General features: G+C 42.1%; 1 protein-coding gene across 1 annotated transcript in view; it reads right to left on the reverse strand.

Moving 5' to 3' along the window:
• Positions 1-7260: 7260 nt before the first annotated feature.
• DPP6 (dipeptidyl peptidase like 6) overlaps positions 7261-17808 on the reverse strand; it is a 438719-nt gene continuing 428171 nt past the window's right edge. Inside the window, exons 21-26 of the mRNA XM_013943645.2 lie at positions 17225-17279; positions 16216-16321; positions 14818-14876; positions 11320-11392; positions 11147-11220; positions 7261-9487 (exon numbers count right to left, since the gene is read on the reverse strand). Coding sequence (XP_013799099.1) covers positions 9341-9487; positions 11147-11220; positions 11320-11392; positions 14818-14876; positions 16216-16321; positions 17225-17279 — 514 coding nt within the window. The 3' untranslated portion in view covers positions 7261-9340. The remainder of the gene's footprint in view (positions 9488-11146; positions 11221-11319; positions 11393-14817; positions 14877-16215; positions 16322-17224; positions 17280-17808) is intronic.

Here is a 17808-nt window from a genome sequence, read left to right on the forward strand (position 1 = left end):
AATTTTTATTTTCACCAGTGATGTTGTTCTGGCATTTGTTCTGAAGATTGCTGCTTTTGTTTTCCTTGCTCTTATGTCGCTCTTGTTTATTCATAATATCAAAATGCTTCGCTCTGGTCTCTTTTCCCATGGCGACGTCAAGGAACTTACCAGGGTGAGTCAGGCTGGTGGCAGTGCTGGGAAGGAGCCTCTGTGGCCAAGACACTCCCAGCCCAGCCCCTCATCCTGGCTCCTGCTTGCCTTCCAGGTCTCCGCGGGCAAAAGGAGACATCTATATCTGAGCTGCTCACCCTTGTCCCCCGCTGGCAGGCACCTCGTCAACGCAGACAGCGCAGCTTGCATCGTCCCAAAGCGGCCGTCTGAAGGAGGTTGGATGAATTGTGCCCTCAAGTGCCTATTACTCTTCTGTAAAAAGACTATAAAGAGAGTCTAGATTGGATGTCTCAGCTGTGGAGATGTACTATGTAAACATCTACATTTCGGGGTGATGGATTTCACTCCACGTAACCATCTGACACTTGTCCAGGAAAACACCTTCAGCATTGTAACATCTCCTTAAATAACATCGTAGTACAGAAGTTACCAGAATACTAATAATCCAGCAGCTTTGCAGAAAAAGCAAGCTTTTGCATAAACTGCTTTAGACAGGGATTCCTTCTTCTTCTCCCTCTCCCTCGCCTTCTCCTTCTCCTTCTCTTTCTCCTTCTCCTCCTCCTCCTTCTCCTCCTCCTTCTCTTCTTCCTCCTCCTTCTTCTCCTCCTCCTTCTCTTCCTCCTCCTCCTCCTTCTTCTCCTCCTCCTTCTTCTTCCTCTTCTTCTTCTTCCTTTTATTCTCCTTCTTCTTCTCCTTCCTCTTTGGAGCTGCTGAGTGGGAGAATGAAGGATATTCTGTTTTAAAATACCGATGGGTTATTCATGAAAGGGTAGTGCTTTGAGATTGGTTCTATGTGTTATTTATTGAGCTGGAGATTGCAGATTTCTTCAGAGAAGTTTGAGCTGAGTTTCTGGCTGCTGTTGCTATGTGTTGCATGATAAATTGTTTACAATCTGCCACTAGAGTCAAGAGAGAAAAGTTTCTCCCATCCCAATTTTCTGGCAAATTATATAATTAAAGGCTCTTAGCAGTAAAAACAAAAGTCCACTGGATCACATATAAATCCTATGCAGTTAATGAGGTTTTAATTTAATTTTTTTCAGAGCTTTTACCTTTAAAAATGCCTCTTCAAGAAAAACTGCAGGCCACTATGAAGTGCGGGTAAGGATGAAAAATACTTGCTTAGCACTGGTTCTAGTTTCTGCTCAAAGCTAAGACATTGTTTGCTCCTTTCCTTTCTGCTGCAACATTATCACCAACAACAGCTGACAAATTCTTTATTGTCAGTTCCATTGCTGATAGCACAGAAGATGTGATTTCCACTGCGAGTTATTGCATCAGATTCTCTCTGGCTTTAAATTCAGTTTGTACTTGCTAAGACATAAAGCACGCAGCATTGAGCACCACTGATATGTGGTTACTGCTTGCACTGTCAGCACTGATTTCCTCAGTGACCATCAGCTTTCACGAGTAGAAGGTGCAGGATAAAGTTACTGGCAAGGCTGGCAGCTTTTGTGTAGGTACATGGACCTTTTCATCACCCCTGGAGCGCTCAATATCTCTGTGTGTGCCTCAGGCAGCTCCAGCAGACACGAGCCGTGAAATGCCAGTAGCTCAACAACTCTACCTCAAGGAAACAGCTGGGAATCAGATCTCAGGCCTTGGACAGGGCTGTCAGGGCTGGGGCGGGGGTGAGGAAAAGGGAAGGGTTGTGCTTAAGATGGGATCAAAGAAATGGTTTTCCTCTTGTTTTGGATTTCTAGACTGTCCTGAAGATTTTCTACTGCAGATGACTGACTAGCAAATTTAAGCCTGCTGGTGTTAGGCTTGCTTTTCCCATCTTCCTTTCATGGACCCTCCAGAAGTAATCCTTGAACCTCTCCTCGTGCATGGATTGAACACTACTGGGTTAATGCATCTTGGTGGTTTTCATAGGCAGACCTCTAAAAACATCAGAGGAGGGACTCCATCTCAGGATGGGCTGCTTCATCTCTGGACTGTCATTTTTCTTTCCTCCTTCCTCTTCAACATTTTTTAATAGGTAGCAAGCATCTGTGAGAGATGGGTGCATCCCAGACTTTGACAGTGCAGTGCCTTATGTGACAGCTACAGTGCTTTGATGAAAGAGGGACAATGCACAGATAAAAAAGCATCCTCCATCATTTCTTACTTTCTGTGTATTTATATTTCCAGCCCTGGGATGCATCAGGTTGGGTGCAATACATCCATAGGGTTTTCAGGCCTATTTCAATGCAGTTGATACCAGGCCCTCCTGAAACCTGCCCGGGATGGAGCTAAACTGCTATGAAACTTTCTCAGGAGATACCAGCACTATCCCAAACTAATATCTGCAGTGTCCCATACCTGATAAAAGGAGTGCACTTAGAAACAATAGGGTAGGTGGCTGTCGTGGTGCAATAGCTCAGCACTAGGATAAGTGAAACTCGTAGATAAGTACTCCATCGTCTCTGCAACACATGAGAGAGACCCCAGTGCTCTCTGCCTTAAATACCAAATTCCCTTGAAATTCAGTCTTACAAGGAAAACTCATTGTTTAGTTGTAAACAGATCTGATGTGACACGATGGGCTACAGGTTCATGGAGAGTCATGATTTTTGACTGCTAAGTGGACAGCCCGATGGAGATGCTGATCTTTATTAAGTGTGCTGCATGCTGGGGTTATGGAGAAGTTACACAGGGACAAAGTGGGCTAGAAACTGTTACAGACACCTGCTTTGCTGGGCTCCTGATCTTTGTCCTCATTTCCCTTAGCATCTTAGAGATGAATGTACAGCATTTGCTTGGTTTGTATTTTGCTCTGGGTTTGATTTTCCAGGTGAAGAGCTTATACCACTGCAACATCCTCCCAGAAGAAGTGGCGGGGAGCAGGTACTCCAGGGCTCACGCAGGCCAGTTACTCATTGCAAATTACACGTCAGCTCAAATTACTGGAAGTGCTCACTGCAAATTACGTTTCAGGACCTTAACAACAGCTGTTGCAAAAACAGTATATGGCCTGGATGTTTGTATGGCCTGGATGTTTTTTCCAGCGAGGATGAGGGAATACACTTTAGCTGACTGAAAGAGTTGTTTGTTGCTTTACCAAAAACTATGTTAAAAAAAAAAGTGGAAGCAAACCTTCCTGTTCTAGGAGTACTACAGCATGGTTTACTTTTGTGCTTCTCTAGGGCTTGGTTACATCTATATTTGTCTTTTACTCTTCTCCTTTCTTGGACACAGAAATGGACATTTTGATTAAAGCTGTTATCCCAGGGGGGAGGCAGAATGTAGCTTCATTTAATATTAGGCTTTTAATGAATGTCTTGAAGCTAAAAAAGAAAAAAAATCCATTTTACAAAGGATTTCTGAATCTTCCCCTTCACAGCTGCCAGAACTGCTGTAGCAGGAATTGTTGCTTACAAAGAACATTGATTATTGTGGCCAAACAAGGGACCCCTGACTGTACTGGCTGCTGAACAGCTGTTTTCTACCATCGTAAATTGTATCCCTGTAATTATAACTAGTAATTAAAGGGTTACTGGTGTTAAAAAATGAACTGGGACTGTGCAATAGGATGGTGGAGGACAGGTCTCCATGGTGCAAGCCCACCTCTTGCCATGGCTCTGCTTGGCGTCACAGCACCTCGGACTCCCACCATGACCTGCTGCAGGACCTCTTGGGTGGGCACTCCCCACTGCGCGCCCCCATGTCCCCTGGTTAGCTCTGAGTAGGGACCAAAGCCATCTTTTGTGCTGGTGATGGGCGCTCACCCCGTGGATTTTGCCCGCTGCCCATTTAGACACTGTGCAGGCAGGCTGTGGGGGTGGGTGGTTTTAGTCTCCCATCCATCTGTGGCAGCTGCAATGGGCAGCAAGAGGGTAATGCAGGACCCTTCACAACTCGAACCACCACAGCTGGGCAAGCTGTTTGGATATGGGCCTCCCCATGCTCATTTTGTCCTTTGTCACAAACTGAATATTGCAATATGCTCTCCTATCCTTCCCAAATACCTCCTCTCTTCCCTCTGCCAGCTGCCTTGTTCTGCACCCCACCAAAGGTCTGGAAAGGCTGAGGACTGCAAGGTCAGTGGGAGTGGGGACAGCGACACTCACACATGTCTTTGAAGCAGGTAGCTGGTGCAATAGGAAGGCACAAATAATTGATTGTTGAGGATTATCTCTTCCTTATTCCCTCCCAGGAAGGGAATAAACATAAAGCAAAGGAATCTGGTCAAACATGAATTGGCTGTTAGAGAGACTAAAGTATGGCTAACCATACTGCTTTTATATTTGTCTCTTACTTTCCAAGAGAATGCTGGGTTTGCTTTCGAACTGTAACCACACTGAATGGAGAAAGGACAGAAAGACGAAGTGAGGAGAAGCGACAGGCCTCAGCACTTGGCCTTAGCTCTGCTGGGAGCCTCTGACCTGGAGGCTGAGTGGGGAGAGCAAAACACAAACAGGCAAATAGGTGGCCCGGTAGGAGGAAATGATTATGGAATGGCATCTTGAGCTTTTTCTGTTACCGCTTCTGCCTTTTCCTCTTCACTAGCAAATGGAAAGCAGTTAAGCAATCCAGGGAAGAATGAACACTGAGGAGAGAGGGAATTTACTGAGGGCAAGCAAGAAAGTGTCCTCACCCCCAGCTTCTTCTGAGACATGGGTCAGGCACAGGAGCTGGACACTGGCACCATGGTGCCGTCAGGGAAAAAATCTGCTCATCATCAAACCCGGATGGCTTCTTACTACCTGCAACTCAGGAAGCTGGAAGAAGAGCTGAGAGCTTGTAAGGCAAGGCACCGGTGATGCTCTCCTTGCTCTAACTGGGAAAGTTGGTCTAACTGCTGCTGCAAGGTGAGCAAAGGGGACACCTGTGGGTGTCCCAACAACTGACCTGGGTGAGGTCCGAGCTGCTGGAGGCTTGCTGGTAGCCTTTACGTGGTGGTTCCCATTGCGGCATGGTGCAGGGGCACTGAGCTAGTGTAGGGCAGTGTATTGGCAGCAGCCTTAACATGGGAAGGGCCAGGCATGCTGAAAAGCCTACCGAGCAGCTGAAAAAGAGCTTGGATTCAAAGAGCTTTATACAATTGCAGGAATATTTTCTAATGCAAACAGTCACTAGCTTAGTGACTTACAGCTGTGCTGTAGCTCCAGGAAGGACTGCAGGGCAGATGTACCCTAGGACCATATGTGCAAAGTAAAAATATTCAGTGGCCTAACAAGCCTTGCCACTGCCATCCTGAGGGGGCTTCAGAGAGAGAGAGAGAGAGACTGGGAATGTGAAAGCAAAAGCTCTAAGAGCACATTTCTCCTGGTACCAGCACAACTCCCTGTGGATACCAGCACCACCTTCCCTTCCTTCAGTTCACCCACTAAACACCCATTTCTCTCCCTTCCCAACAGCTCTCTTCACTTCCCTCCCATAGGACAGGTATTGTGAGCATCTTGCATCTCCTTTCTCCTTCACTCATTTTTTTTTTCTTTCTACCCTTCAGAGATGCAATATTTATTTGGACTGTGCCTGTGGGCAGGGCTTGGATGGGTTTATTCGCTCAATGACTTAACCCATAGACAATTATGAACATGGCTGACTGCCTGGCTTTGTTAATTAGCTACCAGTAATGCCTCATTTTTCCCCTCTGTGGTTTCCTCCTAAATTAGTAGGTCACTGCTCATTAGTTCTCTCACGCTTTGGGATGCTACAGTTGAATGTTATGGCATCCAGAAATGTCAGCTAGTTGAGAGTATGAGCTTGATTTGTTTGGACAATAAGAAATATTAGTTACATTTAGGTAATTAAGCAAAATAACAGCAAAGCTGTTTTGTACTAGTGCAATCTGCCTGCCCTGAACCAAAATGCTAAAGTTCCTTGTTTCCTGATTTGCTGGCAACAAAGATTAGAGTAAGCATCTACAATAGTTTCTTGGTTTTGCTGTAGAATATTTTGTTTCTCCTCCTCTTGTGAAACTTGTTCAGTCAAGGTGCTATCAGCTAATGGGACATCATCCTGGGCACTTAAAAGAGATGCAGCAAGACAGCAGAGTGCCACTGGAAAGCATCCTTTTCACCCTTGTACCTCCAAGCAGCTGCTTAGGATCACAGCCTTGCTGCATGATTTAGTCTTTTATGGTTAAAAGATCTTTTATGTCTTTATTATGCCTAAAGGCACAGAAGTCTGTGCAGATTTAAATCTTTCCTGTGTATTGTGGGGTACAGTCACAACCATGATTTCTGATTTGAGCAAAAATCTCCATTTTCCAAGGAAATTTGTGAAATGAAAGGATTTTCTTTCTAGGTGTGAAGAAAGTGTAGGAATAGAAGAAAAGCAGAACATCCAGCCAAACTTGCCGTTCATGAAGTGCTGCTAAAGCTGACAGCTAGGGATGGTCCTAACTTAATGTCCACTGGCTGTCTTAGTCTGGGCTAGTCACTTTTGTCCCTACAGCCAGTGGAGAGAAATGGGCATGCTGAAAAAGGGGTGCGATTCGTCAGCAGGAGGTGTCCAAGCAAGGCCAGCTGACTTGCTCTCTGGGTGGGCATAGGGCTCTCCACTGGCTACGAAGGGACACAAATATTTTAATTTGGGCCTGCTGACTCCCACCTGTTGCTTACCCCTTTACTGAAGGATGACCCCCCCTGCAGAAAAATTCACTATTGCAAACTAGGTAAGTTCTAATGCTTTGTTCCCACTTACTTCATAACCCCAAAACAACTTTTGGGAAAAGGGACAATGGATAAAATGGGAAAAATCCTTTTGATCAAGCTGTTGCGCCTGGCTGATGCCCCTTAGGAAAGCTAATGTGCTGGGTAAACAGGCGAGACCCAGTTGATAGAAGCCACTGGAGTTAGTGGGAGAAAAGGTGGTGGGTGATGCTCTTGTGGGAGGAAAGATCCTTTCACAAAGGACTGTTGAGTAAGAGAGGCCTTCACATGACTTGCTACTTTGGGCTTGAACTCACTTTCTACTATTGCATATTTTCCTCAAAAGTAGTCATCATTCACCATGGTGACAGGCTGAGTAAATGACATTGTGTATTTATATGGAATTGTTTCCATCTTGATGATCTACATCCTGGAGCTTGTGTTCAATTCAATCAGAAATGGCACTTCCAGGAACTAAACATTTATTTAAGTACTAAACATTAAATAACAGAAGTAGCAACCAAGGTGGTAAAATAATGTTTTATTCCATGAATGAACAAACACTACCATGCCACATCCTAAAGTTTTTTCTACAAAAGATTGTGGACAGAGCAGATTTTTATATTTCTCAGATCAAGTTCATTTAAGGCTTTTGAGCCTGTTTAGTGTAGCAAAATCTGGACACGCAGCATTCTTATTGTCTATTTGGCATTTTGCCGGATAAAGCAGATTTATACTGTAGTTCTTGTTCACACAATGTTGATGCACTGTAAATTAAAGAAGATAATCAAAACCAAACTAGATCATATCTGTGGTTTATCAGTATATTTTTCATGATGGTCAAAGTACGACCAACATTCAAAGCTTAAAATAATGATAATAAAAAAAGACACACTAAAGAACACAATGGAAACATCATCATTGCTGTCAGGATGTGAGTTTACCCACAGTACTATGTAAAAAGTAGAAACCGGCATTGACATTCAAGCTGTCAAAACAATAAAAGAAATTACATTAATTGTTATATTCCCAAGCTAGTACTTCTAAAGAGTCCTGATCAGCAAAGAAGTGTTATAGCATGCATGCTGAACACAAGACTAATATTGGATCGGGGACCTGACGAATAACTGACTTACATTCCTTTATATACAACAAAATGAAATATACAGTATTAATACTGGCTGTACATTTGGTCAGAATATTTTACAAGGAGCAACACTAGCCAAAATTCTTATGATGTGGTAAGTGGAAGAGAATGGATGCTGGGTTTCTTTTTGAGAACTGAAATATTTTCACAATAAGTTTTAAAAGTTGCTTTCCACTGCTATAATGAACAGTGTTAGGCTTTTTAAAGCAAAAATACTCCTTTTTTATTTTTCTTTTATACTTGGCAAAACTAGTGCAAGCAGAAGAGATAATAAAAAGTGTTCAGAATGTGCTAATCATTAACTCGGAATAAAACTAATCTGCAGACAGCATGTGCAATAAATCTATGCACACCGATTTTGTTTAAATGGCTATATATATGATCTGCAAAGTATCTGATACAAATTCCTGCTACCGTAGTCTAATCTAGCCTTTTCCCAACAAGTTGATAACCAATTGTTTGAAAACTGAAAAAAAAAAAAAGTGGCCATCTCACATTTTTCTATAGTACAGTAAAAATGTGCCAATGTTAATCTGATTTAGGTTATTTGTGTGCATATTTTTCAAGGCTGGCAAAGAATATATTCAATCTTGTAGGTAAAGGGTGTGTGGGGAACATGAAAGTGAGATTTTTCTTTGCTTTAGTCTAATACAGTTTTTAATGGCTGGTTATCCCTACTTCCATCACCTCTCTAGACCCCTAAGGGAAGGGATCACTAACTGTGGACTGAGAAATTATGATTTGATTAATTCAATGTATGCTTTTTTTCCCCATCCAGAACACATTGAGAAGCTAATAAGGTAAGCATGAGACCAAATGAAAACAGAGCAAGAGGAAAAAGCTATAACAAAATAAGAGATAATTACATGAAGGTAAGCATCAGTGCAACTACAGCGATACTTTGTACAATTAAATTTATATGTCCTGTAGCAATGACAAACCTTCTGAACATGGGAAAGAGCAGGCAAGTATGGATGACTCAGTATCCTTTAAAATAATTGTGCTATAATCTTTTCCGTGTATTAGATTAGATTTTATTTGACACAGTGTGATGCTAACTATAGCAACCTTAATATGGGGGATGGATTTCATTGCTACTGCTTGATTGCTTGAATGTAAAGGGACAATAAATCTTCCAGTCCTCAAAGCGGTTTCTTGGGGTGTTCCTTCAAGTCCAATGTCTTGACACTTCCATGCTAGAAGTCACTTTGTGGCAAACAAAAAAGAAAAAAAAAAGATGTTGGTTGTGATGGATTAATTTCAGACAGCAGTTTCTGCTGAGTTCATCATGCTTAATGTTCTTCCATTTAGGAAGGAGTTGCTGTCAAGTAAAGCAGATGAGCTGCTTTCAGTTTTCTTTAAATACATGCTAACGACATAACATCTCTTTCTTCAGGAAAATGATCCAGTTGCATATTGTTATAGAGATTTGCCTTGTGCTTAGCACGGACAAGTAGGGTTAATCGTCATCCTCCTCTTCTTTCAGTGGGGCTACAGGGAGTTTGTCCTGAACTTGGAAACACGCCACAAAGAAGTTGACAATGGAGTTGTACAAATGCTGCTCTAATGCTGTGTTGGTAAAGTAATGGCTTTCGTCGGGGTAAATCTGCAAAAGAACAGGGAAATACCACCATTACGAGCTTAAAGTCCCAGGACTGAACACTCCCAGATTCATATTTGCAGCTCAGACCTGGCCTGCTCCTCCTTGGCACCGTGCATCTTCCCATGTATGCACAAGAGGTCCAGATTAATTCAGGCAGCGCAGTGCTCTGAGCAAATACCTGCATCTTGGTTCAAAAGGAGCTTTTTTTTTTCTTTTTGAAGGTTTTCCATTTAATTCTACTCTGAACAAGTTCAAGCCAAGCAGAAGCAAACTATGCTTAAGAATATCAGTGCTTACAATGACTGTAAAAAATGTTGCATGTCTGTGGAGAGAAAGGGCTTTAGGTTTTACTGACTAAAATGAAGGCTTTAAAGAGAAATATCATTAAATATAAAATTGAAATAAAACGTGCTGAAAAAGAAATTTAGTACAAAAAATATAAGAACTGTAGAAATGAAGTATTTTAAGCATAGCTTTCCATTTAATGAAACAAATTACTTCTGCATGTGTTGAAGAAATGCAAGAGGATTGTAATGAATTGTCTAGCCTGGGATCTTGAAGGGGAAAAAATAAGTTTCTTGGGCTTGGTCGTTGTCGGTGGGACTGAGTGTCTCGCTGCCCCTCTGAGTACCTCAGTCCAGGATTTAGATCCCTTAGCCCTCCGTTCAGCTAGCAGCTGAATTTTTGAGGTGCATCAAGTCCATCAGTACCTTCAGGATCCTAAGTACTAATGCTTCTACTCTGCGAAATTTGCAGGGGCAGGTCAGTCTTCACAGCCAAATCCATGTCTTGCTCATTCCTTAACTCTAGTGTCTGTGCTTCACCCTACCTGCCTTTGAAGCGGGATGGAGTAAGCACACCTATCACATGAAGCTCCACAGAGATGCAGCCAGAGGGAGCTGGTATTCAGTAAATTAAGCATTCGTAGGGCTTGGGCACTGCAGTTCAACCATCCATACTGTAAACCGTAGCGTGGTTCCCAGCAGGGTTTTAGCCCGGGCAAACTGCACTCTCTCATCTCATTGCACTCAGCCATCCCTGTGCATTCGCCATGGTGTTGGGGAAGCTGAGACTTTAATAGCACGGACATGGGCCGTGCTGTAAATCACAGCTGCAGCTCCTCAGTGGAAAGAGATGCTTTCCAGACCAGACTATGTCGTTTGCAGTGGGTTGTCAGATTAAGAGACTTTTCTCTCCTTAGTTTTTCCTTTGATTTAACTTAGAGCCCTTCCTCCCCGTGCTGAGTTCCATGCACTATACTCCTGAGGATGCAACTCTGCTCGTTGTACAGCAAGGCTACTTCTTATCCTAACTGTTGTGAGCTCCAGCAGGCAGTGAGGGATGCAATATTGGCCACCGTAATGCTCAACCCCTTGTGACTTTAGTTTGTTGTTGCTTCTGAATGTCAACAGGCATCAATCCCTTAGAGATACTTGGCCCAAGAACTAATTTACTGTAATTTAATAATGTTTCAACTGTCCAAACCAAAATAGTGATATCAAATAAGCACACGAATACATGGGAATACAGAATATGCTGGTGCTATTTCTACTGCTGTGCTGTGTTTGCAAGTGGCTTTTCAGAGCTTACTTCATAACATCAGTAGTAGCTCTAAATGGGAAATAACTGTTCAAATATGAAAAAGGGAAATACATACTGTACCTGCAAGCTGTAATTAGCCTTTGCCCTAATTAGGTGTGTGATAAGGTCCGCAGTATGCTGGAAATGGATTTTTTCTGTAAAAACAGATTACAATCATTAAAGAGGAAAATTTAATTAAGAAAAATCAAAGCCATCCCAAATATATAATGAGCTCAAATGATTGGCTAACTTACCATCAGCAGTAGCATGAATGATCAAAAATGTCTGTTCCTTCAGTAATGAAACTCTGTGTGCTAATTTGGTGATCTGTGAAGGTAAAGGTTGCAACAAGATTAAAAATCTTGCTAGAAATTAGCAATTTATAGGGGGAAAATAGAAGCACTTAATTCCATTTGATACTTGGTCACCTGAATAACAAGCAGACACCAGCATAACATATACTCTTGGCTGCTTGAATCATCTAGAGCTAAAATAGACCCTCCCTCCCCGTTCTTCCAGGCTCAATATCAGCAAGAAGTCAGAGACCCTCATCTGTTCAGATGCTTAAATGCTGACCAGACACTTGAACTGCAGAGCACATGGAAAATGTCTAAGCGAATTTACAGTGAACATCACACACTGACAAAAAGGGTGCCCAAGTGCATATGCCTAAGAATGCTTTAGAGAACCGAAGTAACTATTTTACAGCTTGAAAACCAACCAGAATGAGCTTCGGCAGACCTAGGGAGGATCCGATGCTAAACTCTAGGGTCTACTGCTGAGACCGCCTTTGCCCCCAGCCATCTCCCAGCTGCACAGGGGAAATACAGATCTTGCCAGGTAAGAGAAATAAAGGATTTCTCCACTTGTTGCTGTAATTTTCAATCAGGAGGAATTCAATAAGTCTCAAACTACAAATTTAAGTACTTTGTTGTTTTGTGTTCGGGGGGGGTGAAGAATATCTGTCTCAACTTAAATTCATCTTTCCTTCACTGTTTTAAGGCACAAGACCTAGCTCCGGTTCATGTACATGAGCTAATTTATTTTTCAGCTAAGACACTCTAGTATCAATCTTATATCTGTTTTCATCTTCCCACTGTACTATGTAGTTTCCAAGAAAGATGGATCAGTGCATCTCCAATAGTAACAATACCTTCCTTGCCTGGTGATGGAGTTTGGATAAGTTGGCAAATAATATTGGTATATATTATCAAGATTGATCACTGTCATTTTGCATTACAAATTACACGTATCCCTCCTCATTGAAAGATAAAGCAGTCCTGAAAGTTAAAAATGGTCCTATATATTTCCTTGAGGCTAGAGACATATTTTTAGAAGTTTTGTTGGATGTTGGCTATTTCTTTGAGGAAGACAGAAAATGTTTCACTAATATGTCAGACTGGTAATAATGCCAATGGCTTTAAAAGCATATTTAAGTCAGGAGTGGAGTTAGCCTTACAAATACCACCAGGATGGGTTGCACTCTTCAATTTACAGGTGAGAGGACATGGGAATTACGGAGTGCAAAGGGGTCTGGGCTACTGAGAGAGCTGGCAGCACACTTCAGGGGTCCAAATTACAGTCCTTACCCTATTTTCCCTGTAAATAGCAACCTTTCTTTCAAGGTTTGTTTTAGTTGGCTAAATGTGGATTTAGCGCCATTTGAGATGTCGCTGGGACAGATGTGGTTGCAGATGTGGCTAACAGCTGTGGCACAGACCTACAGGATTTGTGCACTTGTGGGGGCAGCAGCTCAAAGACTAGCGAGATACCCTACAGCACATTAAAGAACACTAGACGTTAGGCAGCTGAATCCTGCCTGTAGTCACTACAGGCCATTGAGCTATTCAGAGTCGTCTTAAAGCAGACAGCACTGACTATTAACCAGGCTGTGATTTATACTCTATTAATCATAATGAGAATTTAGACACCTAGGTTATATGCTTAAATATAGGTGTCTTTGCCTGAAAATAAATCCCAGCTCAAGGGCTTTATTTGCTTGCCCGCACCTTGGCATCTAGTGCCATTTGAGATGCCATAAAATATTCATGACAGCCATGTGAGACTGCATATATGACACGAGATCTAGGGGAGACATATTTTTGTAGGGGCACCTGGAGGCAAAACAAGATGTGCTCAGGTGTTTCAAATGGCACCAGAAATTTAAGAAACTGCATCCAGCATGTGGCAATTTTTTTTTTTTTTTTGGTTAATGTGTATCCTAAGGACATTAATTGACAAAACAAACAAGCAAACAAAACCTCTTTTCATCCCCATCTACTACAGAAGTTCTCACATTCAGGGCAACTCAAGGCAGGTTCTTGCTTTCTTGCACCTTCACACCCAGTACAGATGTAGCAACTCTTTGCAAAGTTTGCAAGGGTGGACTCTGGTCTTCCCTATATCGTTAGACCTAATTAATGAGTTCTCTCATCCTCTGACTGCTGCACACAATGCCTAAGTTTTTGATAATGTATGAGTGTCTTGTATTTTGTTCACTCCTCATATGAATCCTTGCTTTCTTCTCCCTCAGTTATAATCTTCCTCAGGACAATACAAGCTTTTTGGAGTCTACATCAGGTCTTCAATTACATGACCTTCAGAAAGCTCATGTCTGTGTCCACAGATTAGGAACAATTCTTGCTCCCTAAAGCAATACATGGTTCAACTGCTGCATATCAGAGACACATCTATCAGTTAGTGGACCATGCCTGAAGCATTGCAATGCTCCACAGAGAGCAGAGGTGCCATTTCTGGCAGCTAATCCCAACTCAGTCAAAAGTATCACTGTTTGCTAGGACCAACTTTTCAATACACAGAGAGCATAAGGCAATTCAAAGCTCTCATTTCTGAAATAGTTTCACTTGCTTTTGCTTCTGCTGACCTGCTTCAAATTTCTAAATGGACAAAGAGATTTTACCATGATCTAGAGGTCATCACTGCAAAACTTTAGAAAGGCAATGAACTCACTATTTAGATAGCCAGACAAAAACTTCCACTGCAGAGGCAGAGGATGCTGCCTGCCTTCTCTGTGATAACATGGGGAACTGTTTCAAACCTTTGCTGCCTTCATGTCTTTGAGCTGAAGACAAGGCTTAGCAGGGTTAACAAGGTTTTCTGTATAACATTTTTTGTCTGTATGACTATTCTTTATTAGTTTTTTCCTCCAAATAATTGAAGCCCATGAACCAACTGATCCCATCTCACACATTAAACAATATATTTGCTCACTGGTGACATGCTTCCTTTTCTATGCCTCCTGCTCAACTCTGGCACAGAGTTCTGCCTGTCTGAAATATCGCATCTGCGCTTACTTTTGAAAAAACAAGAGAGGCAAAGCTTCACTTGACCTGGGATGAAAAATTATATATCAGACGGAATTGAAGTGGCAAGATCGCTGGAATGAATTTTAACAGAGGCCTTGACATTATGCCCATTTGGCCACATGTGAGTCCCTCAGTCGTTTTGCCTCAGTTCTTCCATCTGTAAAACTGGAATAACTATATTTACCCAATTTAAAAAGGGAGCATAAAGGTTAATCAACAACAAATGTATCCATTATTACTGGATTAAGAAAACAAAAGCAGTAAGCAGGCTTAATGACACCTCTCTACCTTTTAAATATAGACAGTTTGACTAGTGAGTCCATCTTTCATGCCCTTGCTTCCTTCCCAAAAGAGAACATATGAAGAAAGAATTAAAACCCTGTTTTTATCATGAAAATTCACTGTGTCATAAACCCATGCAGTTACCTCATATGCTCTGTTATCAATCCCGTGCAAGCCCAAATATCTTTCAGAAAAGGCTGAAGCTTGAAAAGAAAGAAAGAAAATGTATGTCAGTGATAATTGAATACATTCATACTTCTGAATCAAATATTGCAAATGCTAAAAAGAAGGCCATATTTTCTAACAGTGCATTAACTGCACAGGCCATATTTTTAAAAGCGTTTGAAAATGCACTAAGGATATGTACAATCCTACAGTCTTTCTTTATCACCTTGTACTCATAGTTTCTAAATTAGTTACAGAAGACCTTTTTTTTTTTTTCCCCCCCCTCAATGGAACAGAAATATAAGAGCAGAAGGGTAGGATCCTGTTGTGTCCCTTTCTCCTTTCTCATAGCTGTGTTGACAGTCATTTGTTTCAGTGGTAATTGTTTTGGACCTGAAGCCAGACTTAACACCACCGACTTTAATGATGGTCTCCCCATTTGCACTGGCACAAAGCACAAAGGGAACTGAGGTCTCTAAGAGAAAGGACCACAGCGTGCAGAGGAACATCGCAAGACAGCTGGCGCAGATGGGGTAGGGAGGCTGCTGTGCTGCAGCTCTCAAGGATGGGCAGTTCAGGGAAAAATGGAACAGATTCAGGCTAGCAGTACCATTTGAGGGAGGTTAGATGGTTTTAGATATGCTTCTCCTTTACATAAAAGGAGCAAAAAATAAAGGGAGAAGGTGGGGTGTAGCAAGATCTCCCCTGTGCTAACACAATCTCTGAGCAGTCCTCCACAGTGTGTCGTGGACTTGCTCTGCACATCCTGCACTGTGCAGGACACGGTGCTGAGCAGTGCTCAGATCCGTGTGTGCCCAGACCTGCTGAGCTGAAACCAAGCTCTCGGTGCCTTTTTTTATCAAGCTCCCAGATGGCAAAAGAAGGAGGCTGCTGCCTTGTGTAGAAGTGTCCCAGAGCACCAAGCACCAGGTCCTCCGACGTCGCTGGGGTTGCACCACTGCATCCACAGGGATGCAACCAACACAGAATCACAGAGCACACAAGACTATCTGAAGGCTGAAAGACTTATTTGGCTCCATCATTCAGAGAGGGATTTGAGGTTATGAATGGCCCCATGTGGCTGTGAGAGCTGTGTGTGTGTTACGCATCCTGGAGGAGTTTGTGGCCTCCAGCACAAGGAATCCATCTGCTGAGGGTGATGTTGTGGAGCCCTCCCACATGCTCCTAGCTAGCCCCACTGGTGTTAGCAAGACTGGTCTCCAGAAGGAAGAAAAGGGTTTATAGCTAGTCCTAAGAAGACAGACAATACAAAACAGGCAGGATCTCAGGAAGGAAAGAGAAGATAAACCGAGAAAGGGTAGGGCAGAAACAGATTTGTAGTCAGAGAGAGCCTGTGGGCTCTGGGATGGTATTTACCATATAATTTGAAGTCTGTCAATGGGGAAAGAGCAGCTCCGCATGCGAACACCTGATTCTCTTCGCCAGCTGGAAGTATGTAAGTGCTCAGATAGCCGCCATAATCCTAGAGCACAAAGCATTAGGTGAGCATCTGCAGTCTGGGAGTGATGCGGTGCCATTTTCGGGCATAGAAACAGGATAATGGAGACCTCGCAGCAACCCGTCTGCCATATCAAGACTCTTAGTGCCTTATACTGTACAAATATGCAGTGAGGGACATCTCTGTGGCTTCAGCAGCTGTGGTTTCAGATGAGCTCTATACTTAATGCATTCTCTTGGAGGCAGAAGGATTTGTATGCGGAGAGCTTGCCTCCTTTTTCCTAGTTTATAGCACTAGGTCTTATCAAATAGATTACCTCTCCAAAATATTATTTCAGTCTTTTGTTATTTAAAATTGACATTAGAATTTCAGCTTCTGCCATCAGTCCATTAACAATTCTCCACAGAGATGCTAAGTGCAGCACTCTTCACTCACTCTACCCCATATCTGCCATAATAAACAATTTCTACTCATAATCCCATTCTCATTTCAAACTATGTGTACTTTGCAATTGCTATTTCCTAGCCAGGCACACTCCATGGTGTGAATCAGCCTCAGAAATCAATATTGTTGTACATTTGTACGATACAAGCTAGAGCTACCCACACTCCAACAGACCTTCAGGGACAAGATGAAAATGAAATGAAAGTTTGCAAGGGGAAAAAATAATTAATTATCTGACAGCATTTTTATGACAAATAGTCACTTTCTTCCCTTTGAAGTTAATTTAAAAGAAAACATTGATGAATACATTGATAAAATGAAAGCTTTCATCTTTAACATCTCTCAGCAAGAAGCAGTCTATCCCCCAAATAAATAATAATGAAAAAGTCACCACTGGCATATTCAATAAATTGGGATTTAACTCTGCTGCTTAACCGTGTCAGCCAACTATAACAGTACATAGGAATAATGGGAAAATGTTACCTTCCCAAACACACCGACTCGCATTTTATCAATGTAATGCTCCTTCAGCATTGTCCTAGAATATGAAAGAGGAGAAACAATGAGTTAAAAATATTTTTCCCTTAGATTCAGGAAACACAGTGTGATTTAAAGGTTTTTATCGCTTGAATTTGAGGTGGTCCCAGGAAAATGATGCAGACAATCTAAATTCATGCTGATACATACTGCTTCCATATAAGCCTCCATTCAATTTAATCTTTTGGCCTGTTGTGTTGGATTTGACCAAACAATGGTGACATAACCTGTACTACTTCTAAAAGCTATAGTAAAACTGTTGCTATTACACTACTCTAACGGTGTTTCTAGTGTGTTAATGCTCAGAGTAAATCTCACGATACTGCAAGACTTGACATTTATGTTTTGTACTGATTTTATATTTTAAAAAGTCTTAATTTTACAGGTTTAAAGATGGACTTTTTTCCAACCACCAGCCCAGCAAAAATTAATCTAGGAACTGATATTCAAACTTGCTTGTTTGTAGACGTTTGACTGTACAGAGCTAAAAATAAAAAGGCTTTGAACATGTAATACAGATGAGCATGCTA

This window comes from Apteryx mantelli, chromosome 2 (assembly GCF_036417845.1).
Source record: "Apteryx mantelli isolate bAptMan1 chromosome 2, bAptMan1.hap1, whole genome shotgun sequence".
NCBI classification, from domain to species: Eukaryota; Metazoa; Chordata; class Aves; order Apterygiformes; family Apterygidae; genus Apteryx; species Apteryx mantelli.